The sequence below is a fragment of the Rhincodon typus genome, chromosome 5 (genome assembly GCF_021869965.1).
Source record: "Rhincodon typus isolate 14 chromosome 5, sRhiTyp1.1, whole genome shotgun sequence".
NCBI classification, from domain to species: domain Eukaryota; kingdom Metazoa; phylum Chordata; class Chondrichthyes; order Orectolobiformes; family Rhincodontidae; genus Rhincodon; species Rhincodon typus.
The window spans coordinates 89719250-89731990 of NC_063336.1; the positions used below are offsets into that span (position 1 = coordinate 89719250).

Here is a 12741-nt window from a genome sequence, read left to right on the forward strand (position 1 = left end):
GTGTTTATCCAGCTCTCCACCTTATTATCTCAGATTCTCTAACATCTGCAGTTCCTGCTATCTCTGCATGTTTTCTTTGACTGAGGGTGGAAAGAGGAGGAGGGGAAAGGTCATATTGACAATCGCGATCGAACCAAAAGTGGGTGGAGGAAGGGGCGGGATGCATTTGCCTTTCGGAAAGGGGGAGAGGAAAAAGAAAGCCGGCAGCGGAGGAGGGGCAGTCGGTTCTGCACGGCAAGGAAAGGGGTCGCGTGACATGTGTTCGCGCTCTAGCCAACCCCCCCCAGTGCCGGAGGGGCGTTGGAGAGTGCTGGGCAGTGGAAGGCAGCATCGGGCCACGTGATCCGGTGGTGGTGGAGGAGGAGGAGCCGGTGGAAAGACGAGCTGGAGGTTGTCGTCGTCAAGGTTTTGAGCAGCGCCGCTGGGCGAGCAGAGGCGCGGAGTCACGCAGCAGCAGTAAGCAGCCAATTGTCGCTCCGGTGACAATCCACTGAGTACGGCACTGCCTGCGGGACGGGTCAACCGAGCAGCGGGGGAGACAGGTGAGCCGCGGTCGCGTTGATTGAGCCGTCTCTAGGATCCCGAAGGCGGTGAGTGCTGCTTGTGGTGGGAGTGAGCGAGAGACCGCTCTCTTAAACCGAGCGTCTTCTCTGTCTTTGGGGGTGGCGGGGTATGGGGGTTGGATGTACATGTCAGGGATCTCCTTGATGGATCGAGGTTTTGAAGAGGTGGGCTATTTGTTCAGGTGCCGCGGCATTATTTCTAAACCGGGACTAACCCCTCTGCCTCCGTTCCAGTCGGCAGTGATGGGTCTGCTATCGGAAGGGTCGCCATTGAACTGGGACGAAACGAAGAGATACGCCGATCACGTCCGCAAGCATGGCATCATCCAGTTCCTCAACATCTATCACAAAGTGAAGGACCGCCAGAAGGATGTGCTGAAGTGGGGAGACGAGGTAAGGAGGTAGATCCCGCTTCTGCTGAGCTGTGTTCAGTTCTCTCTCTTGCTCCCCGCCGGGTCATGTGTGTTTCCTTCTGGGACGATCTCCTCATACAGTCGGCGACCGGTCAAAGCGCCAGATGGGGCGTGGGACGAGTAATAGAAAATTCTAGACGTCCAGCAATCTGTGCTCACTTGGATCCTGAAAGGCAAAGTTGATAGTTGTGTTCTGTTTTGAGTGCCCTCCCCTTGTACGCTGTCACATGGTTTAAACTCTCAAAATCAGCTTGTCTCTTATCCATCAGAGTCTGCCAAATCTTGCAAATTTAACACGGGTAACAAACAGTCAAAAGTGCACGTTTGATCGTTGAATGAAGTAAAACTTCGCAACTGTTACTTATGCTCAATTCAGTGACCTCCTTTATGAAAAATCTGGAGACGGGGGGAGAAAGTACCTAAACTGTAAGTCTTGAAATGAAGGCGGAGAACGCAGGAAATAATCAAGTCTGTCAAGAGAGAGACTTTGATCTTAAGTTCTGATCAAAGATCATTGACTTAAAACATTAAACTGCTAAACGTTGCATTTTCTGTTTTTATTGTTAATTAAACATATTTTGTAAAACTCCTTGCAAGGGTTAAAATAGGTGAGTCATGATTTGTCTGAAGAGTGGATGTTCAATAATTTGTTTCCTTCATTCAACATCCTGTGATCTCTGGCACAAAAGATAGAAGACAAAACTTAGGTTTTATGTGGTATCATCTGTGATTTTAGCTTTTTAAAAATGTTTTCAAGTAATTTTGAATGGGGAGGCAATGGCCTAGTGGTATTATTGCTGGACTGTTAGTCCAGACACCTGGATAATATTCTGGGGACCAGGTTCAATTCCCACCACAGCAGATAGTAGAATTTGAATTCAGTATCTATCTGGAATTAAGAATCTAGTGATGACCATGAATCCATTGCCAATTGTTGGAAAAACCCACCCGGTTCATTAATGTCCTGCTGTCCTTACCTGGTCTGGGCCTACACGTGACTCCAGACTCTGAACTGTCCTCTGGGCAATTATGGATGGACAATAAATGCTGCCTAGCCAGCGACGTCTTCATCCCGTTAATGAATAAAGGGGGGATTTTGTACCATAGTCACAATTATAGCAACACAGCTAATTTGTGCACAGTAGGGTCGGAAAAAACAGCAATGATCAGATAATCTGCTTCAGGGTGCATAATAATCAGATCGCTGGAGACGATGGACCTGCGGTCTCTTGAATAGTGCAATGAGATGTTTCAAGTCAATTTAAAGAGCTGACTGAACCTTTGTTCGACATCTTATTCAAAAGACTTTACCTGTGTATCACTCCCTTAATACTGTATCAAGGAAGAGATGGGCAATATATTGAATGCCCCTTGATGACAGATCCAGCTGTGTTTGTTGTAAATGCAAAGTCTTTAAGTAGATGTTTTGGTAAACTAATGCTCATTGCTACATGTAGAAACTTTACATATTGTTGAGTGGTGTATGATTCTGGATGTCTGATATGATGCTTTAGACTCCTGGATATCCTGCAGGGAGTTGTTGATGGACCAATGATGTATATGCATCTTGCAAGTCATTGTTTGGAAATTAGTTTGTCTTGATTCTTGTTATCATATTGACTAGATAGTTCATATGTTTGTCAGAATGTTTGCTTCACTGAATCAACAGGAGTTTACAATGCATTGGTTAATATTGATTGAAGAATTTATGGCAGAAACAGATCATTCAGCTTATTGGGTCAATGCTAGCTCCCTCTGAAGCAACTTACTTGGTCCCTGTAATTCCTTCAAATGCCCATACATTTTCCTTTGAAATCACTGCTTCAACTTGGAACAGAGAAACGGCTAAGAGGAGAATTATAAAACTGCTTAATCCGTAAGGATTTAGCCAGAATAAATGTTTTAAAATAACTATTTCCTATGTCTAAAGGGCATAGATAAGTGATTGGGTAAATTCCCCCAAACTTCTTTTGTGCATAGTTTCTACAGTATTGCTTTTCAACATTTTACCGAAATGAATTGTGGTTAGGAGTTAAAATTGCAATGTTTGAATTTAGTTTATAATTTGTGGTATGGGTTGAAATCTTTGAGGTTATGCATGATTTTATTTTTCCTTTTTTATATGCTTGTTCAATTTATTTTCTTACGTGTACCCAAACAAACATTTTTATTAAGTTGAATTTTAAAATTCAATGTGTGCTGTATCTTGAGGTGCTTGTCCACAGATTCCTGAAAGTGGGTTAATGGGGTAGTTAAGGCAAATAGGACACTTGTGTTCAACAGTTGTGTATAGACTATAAGAGCAGAGAGGCCATTTTGGAGCTTTACAGAACTTTTGGTTAGGCCACAACTGGAGTACTATGGCTACACCTATAGGAAGGATGTGCACTGGATAGGGTGCAAAGGAGATTCACCAGGATGTTGGCTGGGGTGGACTATTTCAGTCTGAAGAGAGGCTGCATAATTGGAGCAGAAAAGGTTGAAGGTGGACCTAAATGTGTATAAATTTGATGGCCATGGACAGGGTGAATAGAAAGCACCTGTTCCCCTTAGTTGAAGAGTCAATAACAAAGGGGCATTTTAAAGTAATAGGTAGGTTTAGAGGGGATTTGTGCAAGAACATTTTCATCAGGGAGGGTTGAGGGGGTCTGGAATGCACTGCCTGAGAGGATAGTTGAGGCAGAAACCTTCAAACCTTTCAAGTACTTGTTTAGTGTCATAACATATGGGCCTAGAGCAAGAAAATAGGATTAGTGTAGGTAGTATAATTTTGGTGGTACAGACTCTGAGCAGTAGGACATCTTCTTCTGTGCTGTATGATTCCAAATAACTGAGTGTTTTCAAATTACGGACGTTTTATTCCACAAGGTTGGAAGATTCATAATTTGCCATTACATTACAGTTGGTTTGCATTCGTAAAAACGATTGTGCCCTGGCATGCACAAGACTATTTTTAAAAAGAGGTCCATATAAACATCCCTCATGAAAGTAGTCATATCTACTTTGGCTTTAAGTATTGCAAATGCTGCTTTGGCTTGAGTTAATAGAGAGCTGTTCTTAAGGTGCAGTGGGTTCCTCTATGACAAGACTTTAATGTGTATATATAGAACTTGGTGTAATAGCCAGCTATTTGCATAGATGCACCAATGCTTTCACTTTCTTGCATCTGAAAGAATGTGACTTCACTTCCCCATTTCTCATAAGGTCAATTCATCAGCAGTGGTATCTTGGGACGTTATTTAGTACTATAGTTACCCTTGCCACTGACAATAATCTGTCATGTGGTTCTGGAATTTATAATTTGTGGGAAAGCAGTAATCCAGTTCTTGATGACATAGACGATCAGGTAGCAAATAGAAAATTGATCAGATATATTAAATGTATGTCTGATAACACTGTTAGTAAATTGTGTAAATGGAAGCAGGATTTTGCAGAGAAAGAATGAAAGGTTAAGTGGCAAAACTTTGGCAAATAAAATTGTCAGAAAGTATAAGTTTATCCATTTGCAGGATCTAGACTATCTGGTTGAATATCTTACAAACCTATAAATTAGGTGCAGGAGTAGGTCACTCAGTCTCTTGAGCCTGCTGCACCATTCAGCAAGGTGGTGGCTGAACACTCCACATCCTTTCACCTCATTATTTACTGAGAATGTATGAACGTCTGCCTTAAAAATAATCCGATTCTGCTTCCACCATTTGAGGAAGAGTTCCCAAACCTCATGATGCCCTGGGAGGAAAAAAAAGTCTCCTTATCCCTGCCTGAAATAATATCTTATTTTAAAGTAGCAAACCCCTAGTTCTAAATTCTCCCGTCAAAGGATTCGGGGATGGGCAAAAATTGTTGATCCAATCAGCGACTGAATAAGAAGAATCAGATTATCTTGTACTTTAGTAAACTTCAATGCTATATCATTAGCCTGTCCAAACTTTCCTCTTAAGATAACTGTCCGTTCAAGCCTAGTAAATCTTCTCTAAATTGCTTTGACCATATTTGCATCCTTCATTAAATAAAGAGATCAATACTTACCCTGAAGTCTAGGAGGTGTAAATTACATTGTAAGAATGCGTAGATGTGTGTAAATTCCAGAATGGTCCACCATCTGGTTTATCATGATGAATGTGTATTTTCACTATTTGTAATTTGGATCTTTTCCTTCAAAATTTGTCCATTTTTAAACCAAATGCTAACACCTTAGTGTGATGAAAAATCAATATTCCAACAATTATTGAGTGCTTTTTTCCTATTTGCCAAACATTGGATTATCTGCTTTACCATGAGCTATTATACAGGTATAGCTTTGAAAGTTGTTTTTGTGGGAAATTTGGATCTTCAGTATTTCTTATATTGTCAATGCCACTTCTGAAACTGTTTAAACAACAGTCATTAAAATGTAAGCTAAGTTATTACAGCCAAGGGGAGGATTGAGTATTATCAGTACTTTTACAGAATTGAGTTTTTGAATATGCTAAGGCAATGTAGATAGGGAGAAACATTTCACCTTAGAACTACCCCTGGTCAGTGATCCCTCTAAGGTGTGGGGCAATAGGTTTGAATGGGATTTGAGGAGAAAAATAATTCACCCAGAAGATAGTCAGTATCAAGAATGCAGTACCTAAAGGTAGAGGCAGCTATTCATTTTAGATATTTATAGCTTACAAGGTTATGGGTCAAGTGCTTGAAAATGGGATTAGAATAGATGAATGCTGTTGACAGGCAGACGTGATGCACCGAAGGGTGGTGTTTAAAAAAAAAAAAGCTGGCTGTCTAAATGTATTGAAGTAGTTTGTTTGTCTTTGTGGGATGTGGGCCTTTCTAACTGAGTGAAAATTTATTATAGAGTCATAGAGATATGCAACGTGGAAACAGACACTTTGGTCCAACTTGTCCACGCCGATCAGATATCCTACATAAATCTAGTCCCATTTGCTAACATTAAGCTTTAAACCCTTCCTATTCATACATCCATCCAGATGTCTTTTAAATATTGTAACAAAAAAACTTAGCTGCTCCCTTGCTGCGGTCACCCCACACAAGTTTCTCCAAGGTCAGCTGTGAATTTGGCTGTTTTTGTTTTTCTTAGATGAATTCTGGATGTCCAGAGGTACTTGAAATCAAACAGCAGAGGCAGTAGCTGTGAAAGATCAGACAGCAGTGTAGGTTTCTTTCTCCGTTGACTCACTTCCCACCATGTGGTCACTTATTAATTGCTCATCACCTAGTTGCCTAGCAGCCTAGTGAAATCTGTATTTCACTGCCTTTTCTGAATAGATATTAGGGCTCTTTTAATGTGTGCCCAGTTTTGCAAGTAGTCTCCGAGATTAGAGACTTAAGTTTTTTTTTTATATATAGTTGAGGTGTTCTAATGTTTTATTTAGGTTAGGGCTTTTTAAGATTTTAAGTTATTTATCTGTTTAGACAAGAGATGGAATTTGTTTCTAAAGAGCATCATCAACCTCAGATGCTGTCTTGATAAAATCAAAAATTCCTCTATAAATCTATGACCCAAAGTTCCTTCATTGTTCCAGGGTGATGAGGCAACTTCCATTCCGAGCTGAAGTTACTTCTGTTTAACACCAAAATGTGTCACATCATTGAATTCCATCTGTCACTAACTTATTGCTGATTTTTCTTTTAGAAACTACAGAAATCATTTGTGGTATCATGTGCAAATTTTGACACCCATTTCCTCTAGGTCTATATCTAATTGTCTAATCTAAATCTGATATAGGATTGAGTTTACTTATGATGTTTGGGTATAACATTGGTTTGCAAGTGTACTTGCAGAGAGTTGCTTCTTAGATTGTCACAAACATGTGGTATAATGTTGTGGTGTTCGCAATACTTCCCTATTCAGAAAGGCAAATTTTTTTATAGTTTTTTTTTAAAAATCACCTGACATTCAACATTTGTAAATTCAGTTTATGGAATGCAGACTTCTACAAACCGATTTCAAACACAGAATGCTAGAGAAATGCAGCAAGTCTGGCAGCATGTTTAGATGGAGAAATTGAGTTAAAAGTTTTTATAAGACTGCTGGTTTATAGTTAATTTGTTCAACCAGTTGGACATGTAATTCCTCCTGGGCCGTTTGGACTTCAAGCTGGACTTTCTGCCCCAGAGGTAGGAACACTGACGTTGCACTGAGATACCCAACCAATTTATACTTGGATACCAAATGATCAGTTTTATTTTTATGAAGTGAGTTGCTCATTTCAGTCTCTTCTGCTATTCCGTAAGTAATGAGTGTTCTACTTGTCTATCATTTCCTGTATTGCAAGAGAAAGTGGTGGTGGTAGTAATGAGCAGTGGAGAGGGTTGGGGACATGCAAAGATGGGCATTGGCTATGAGTGAACAGGATTGGAGAAAACAGGAAAGATCAACTGTGACATTGGGAGATTGTACTGAAAAGGTGGGATGGGTGGGTGGGTCGGCTGCAGTGGTATAAGGTGAAAGGACTGGAGGAAGGTCTAAGATGAAGAGACATTGGTGCTGTGAATATGACAGGAAAGGTATTTTGTGCCCCTTTCCTTTTTTCAATTTCCAGTTCTTTAGACCTTTTCACAAGTATTGGAGCAAAGAAACAAGTCATTTGAAAGATCAGTTGGCACAGAAGGTATGGTTTGCAGATAATTGGTGTGTCAGAATGGAACATAGTTGATGCACCAAATGTGGAAATCAGCAACACTTCATAATAAACCAATGCTGTGCTACTTTAATGCTAATTCATGGGTTATTTACTTTTAGAAGCCATTTTATTATATTCAAAAACGCCAAACTAACCATTGCAAGTGCAACACTAATTGCTTCAGCCTTCTTGGTAAGTTCATAATTCTGAGGCAAAAAGATAAACTGTAAATTGTGTTAATTGGCTTGCTTTGTCTTGTGCAATTTGTGTTAAATTAAGTCCTAGATGAAAGTTGCCTTTGTACTTGTAATGTCATTTTGTTGACCTGATGACTGCACTTTTTGTGACCCTCTCCATTCTGTATACAGCAGTGTTAGGTGAGTTTCTTAAGATCTTGAAACGACAATTAAGAATGAGTAATATGTTAAGATCAGGATGTATGCATAATTGGGAATTTAACTTAGAGGTGGTGCTCTTACAGTATTGTGGCTCTTACAGTTGCAGGGGAGGAAGATACTGTTAGCATAAGTTATGTAAATGTCACCTACGTGAGCTTTAGTGGAACTATTGCAAAGACCGTTTTTAAATTTTGGATTGTGGATCAAAACTGGAAATGGAAAATGTGGAAGAAGTTCCAGTTTTAAAACAAGCTACCAGAAGTCGTTTATGAATAGCATTTACACTGTTGCTTTGCCCAAAGAATGGGGATGAATTGGAACCGTGGCTGTGTTCAGGAGATTTTGATCTGACAGCCTGTCAGTGTGTTTTTCTTCATCGGGACCAGTTGTGTGGCTTGGTACGACAACTCTGACTCCTGGACAGTTGAACAACCTGTCTGAGAGTCATACATGACCAAGAAGACAGCCCCACGCATGCCCCCATCCCCTCTCGCAATCCCTTCAGAATTGGACGGTAGCTGCTTATTTGTGACCGAGAGACTGCCAGCTGTCCCATGTTGAAGGTTGGGGATTAGAAGAACTGAGAAGAAGCAAAGAATGCCTTGTTAATCCACAGGATTCGGTGCTATTGAACTGCGCTCCCCTGCATCTTTTTTTCTCCACCCGTAACATTTTTTTTGTCTGTGCAGATGTGTAGTGCTTTAAGATGGAGTAGTGTTGTAAGTTTTATAATGCATATTTTTGTCTCTAGTTAGAATAGATTTCTTCATAATAACTTTCTTGATGGGTACAGAAACCTGGTCAGTGCTTTTCAGTTGACCTGTTCCATCAGACTGAAAGACTTGGGACTTGGAGTAATTTTGATTAAATCTTAAACTTTAACAATCAACACCAGGAGTGATGGGGCTTGAGTATCAGAGACTATCTCGAGATTGAGGGCTCTTACTAGGATTACTCTGGAACAAAGACAATAATGGTGTGGAGCTCTGAATTAAAGAACGTGCCAGGTTTTTAATTTTTTTTTAAAAGGGCACTGGAAACTGCTAAGGCACCTTTTAGAGCTTTGTTCTGCTCTTTTGGTCATGGGTTCACTTGTCTCTGTCTCTGTCTCTTATTGCTTTTGGTGTTTACCATGAAGGTAGTGTCATGTATTAATCTGTTTACTAGGTTTGCACCATGTTCTAAAGCATGCCTGGTGTTGATTCTGGGACATTTTAATACAATCCTCTGAGATCCTGGCTCAGTCAAAGGAGGATGTACTGGACAAGGAAATTACAGATTATAATGTGTTGAGCATGTCTCGATGTCTAGTTTTGGGCTTTAAAATCTGAGTGCTAGTTGGCATGGTGGTGTTCCTACATTACGTAATGGAGTACAGCCTCAGAGTGGAATTGGTCCTTTCTGCCAGTATCATTTGAAGTAACAAATGCTGGAGACCAGTGGATCAGACAAGTTTCATGGCGAGAGAGCAAGCTAATGTTTTGAGTCTAGATGACTCTTCATTGATTAAGTTGAAACTGTTTCTTTCCTCTGCATTCTTGAGGGCTAGGTCACTGACTCAATACTGGTAATACTGAGCCACCTTGAAGTCCCCTAGTAAAAGTGTCTGCTTTCTGCATCTAATATTCAACAATTAAAGTGAGGCAGCAGTTGGTAATCGGATTACCTTGGCTTGTGTGACTCGAAGCTGAGTGGTTTCGGGAACTATCCACTTTTTCTATACTTTACTGTACCCCCATGTTTAATTTGTGGGACATTTTGAGGAGCTGTCTCTATCCCCACCCCTCTTTTTCACAATTTTGGACCGACTTAATTGAAAACTAATTTAGGGGTTAATCTAAAAATCTGAATACATACTATGAGGAGGGTGCAAGAAGCCCACAGAACATTTTTCCTTGGATTAGACAAGTCATGGCAGTTGTTTCTTCGTACAAATAGAAGTGCTGCAGCACTGGATTAGTGTTTGAATGCCTAATAATCAACCATGTTATTGTAAGTACATGGCACAATAATTCCGAACAGAGATTTAGTCTGTTTTCATTTCACAGGGAAAATAGTAAGGCACTTGGTCAGTATGAAGCCTTGTTATTCGGGTTGTGTGTTCATTGTAGCACTTGTGTTAATGTTAGTGTTTACTCAATTCTGCTTTGTCCACTAGGTTGAATATATGTTGTTGTCATTTGATCATGAACATCAAAAGGTTCAAGTGTTGCTGCATGGAGAAGAGATTATTCATGAGCTACAAAATCGGGGTGAAAAATCAAATCCCAAGTAAGTCAATGTTTTGTCTGTAAATTGAAATGTTCAGCAAGTGGAAGCTTTGTTTTTATATGCCCAATTTTCTCAGTTTGAGAAGCTGTGATGTAGTGAACTATGTGTCAACCAGGATCCCCTTATGGCCCTCCTTGCTGTGTATGCACGTATTTCTGCCAGGTAAAAATAAAATTTTGGCTTGGTTGTGACAATCCTAATACTTTGGTAACCAATCGAGACAGGGCATCCACAACGACTATTTGGAGAAGTTCCAAGCTTATAGAATTGTAACCTACTGAAGGAATCAAAAGTTCAGTCAGAAAATTGAGTTTTCTTTTCATGATTGACAAATTATTTGTTACTTCATGTCAGTGCCATGAAGATATTCAAAAAATTGGTGAAAAAAATGCAACTTTCTAATCTAAGGCAGTTCTTTAACATGGATACTTTACTAGCTGTTGAAACAACTACTATAACTCATGGTACTGTTTGCTCTGTTAAGTTTTCACCCAAGTGGCTACTCTTCATATCTATACTTGTACCTTGCTTATTGGCAAGCCATTACAACTGTGAAAGAAAATCTCCTCTACAAGGTCTTCTTACCTGATGCCTTCGATATACTTGCGAGCCTAGTCATAAGACCTTTAGCATCATTTTATGATTGGCAAGTACACATAAGTAAAAGGCCATACTTAGAACTTCGATTGTTCTGTGCCATAAATGCAGTTAACCACTTGGATAATCATCTTCAAAAACAAAAGTGAACTAAAGTCTATAATGTGAGAAACATTCATTTACCTTTGTTTTACAAAAGCCATCCTACTCTTTGGAGACCTGAATATGGCAGCTATATGATTGAAGGTACTCCAGGGCAACCATATGGAGGAACAATGGCAGATTTTAACACTGTGGAAGCAAACATGAAGTTTCGTCGACAAGAAGTGTTTTCCTTATTGAAAGTGAATGAGACCATCTGCACCATCACTACTTTCCCCAGGTAAGCGAGTTGTTTTTTCAAATTCGTATAAAGTAATTTGAAACATAAACAAAGCACAGACGATTATTAGTGATGTGGTCTGCTGCATTATTTTCCCTTCCGCAAGCATTTTGATAGTATCTTATGTAGAAGTGATTTTATGCTTCTTTCATAAAGCTTACTGATTGCAACTGCATACCGTCCATACAGCAAATGCCCTCTTGTATTGCACATCTTGTTTGATGGAAGGATACAATTTTTATAAACAGGCATTTGATTTTGTTTTGGATGGAATTCAATGGAGTACTGATTATCAGATTTACATTTGTCTCAGGTCGTGAATCACCTTAAAGTTGAGAGGTACAGGATCTCTAAAGTAACCACAAATCATCTGCATAAAACTTTCAGGAATTTATGTTTGGATGTGTTTTTCAATTTTTTGTACAGCAAACTTTGTTTTAAATAGCACCTTATGAATGGCACTGTGATAAACCAGCAAAAATTATTATCCTCAAATACTGGATATTTGCTGCATTTTTGCAATGTCAATGTAGCCAGTTAAGGGTGCAATTGAGAAAGCTGTCTGCCAGTAAGTTTTTATTTAAGGCAAAGTTGTATTATTATTTGTCATTAATGCTGTAAATAAAGTATAAGCGTCTATACCCCTTACTTATATTTCTATTAATTAGTGTGTTTTTACATTGATTTATGTGGACTCCTTGATCAACCAGAATATTTGATTAACTGGCACACTCCTGGTCCCATAGGTGCTGGTTAATAAAAAGCTTGCTGTAATGAAGTAATTCTCCATGACAGACTGTGCAGTTTGACTTTGCTACGGTTTACTTCTCTATTAATAAATCTGTCAGTTTATAGCCTGAGGCAATATCTGGTGTGCTTTGTGACCTTCAGAAGTCAAAGAAATTAGCAACTGGTAATGTGTTGAATATGTTTAATACAGTAAAATTGCAATAATTGACCAGTGATTAAAAGGCACATGTTGTTTGCTTTGGAAGACAGCAAAGGCTCACTTAACGAAGCAGACTTTTTTGTGTGCTATAAAGACCATGACATTTTATTCTGTATTTTTAATTGTGAACTGAAATAGGGAATTTTTTTAAAACCAAGGATTGCTGAAAGATTCAGCTTTTAAAGCAAGTAACCTGATACTCAATGTAAGTGCCATTTACACAGCTACTTGTTTAAGCATTAGTTGAAGTGTAGTTTGCAGATGAGCTAGATCCAAAGATCCAAACATATGGAGTCTCAGCCCGCGATGAATAACTGAATGGTCTGTGGAGTAGTTACCAATTTTTAATGACAGTCATCTTCTGCCTGCCAGTGATAGTTTGAAGATAGCTGGACAGCTTGGGGATGTGAACTACATAGGGAGAAGGCTTCAGATCTCCACCAGCTCAGGGTCTGTCTCTATTTTCTGCAGCAAAACCCACTTTTTAAGTCTGAAGAAAACCAGTTTGTTCTTCCTTCAGTTGCTGTAAGCTGTAACCT

At 39.5% G+C, this 12741-nt stretch overlaps 1 protein-coding gene across 3 annotated transcripts in view; it reads left to right on the forward strand.

The window, feature by feature from the left end:
- The first annotated feature begins 7 nt into the window (after positions 1-7).
- Positions 8-12741, forward strand: part of gclc (glutamate-cysteine ligase, catalytic subunit) — an 85213-nt gene continuing 72479 nt past the window's right edge. For 2 of the 3 annotated variants that reach the window (XM_048596508.1, XM_048596509.1), the window contains exons 1-4: positions 8-542; positions 798-956; positions 10162-10274; positions 11071-11253. In XM_048596508.1, coding sequence (XP_048452465.1) covers positions 807-956; positions 10162-10274; positions 11071-11253 — 446 coding nt within the window. In that variant the 5' untranslated portion in view covers positions 8-542; positions 798-806. Of the gene's footprint in view, positions 591-797; positions 957-10161; positions 10275-11070; positions 11254-12741 lie in introns of all 3 variants that reach the window. The other variant, XM_020528099.2, reaches the window with a different exon arrangement.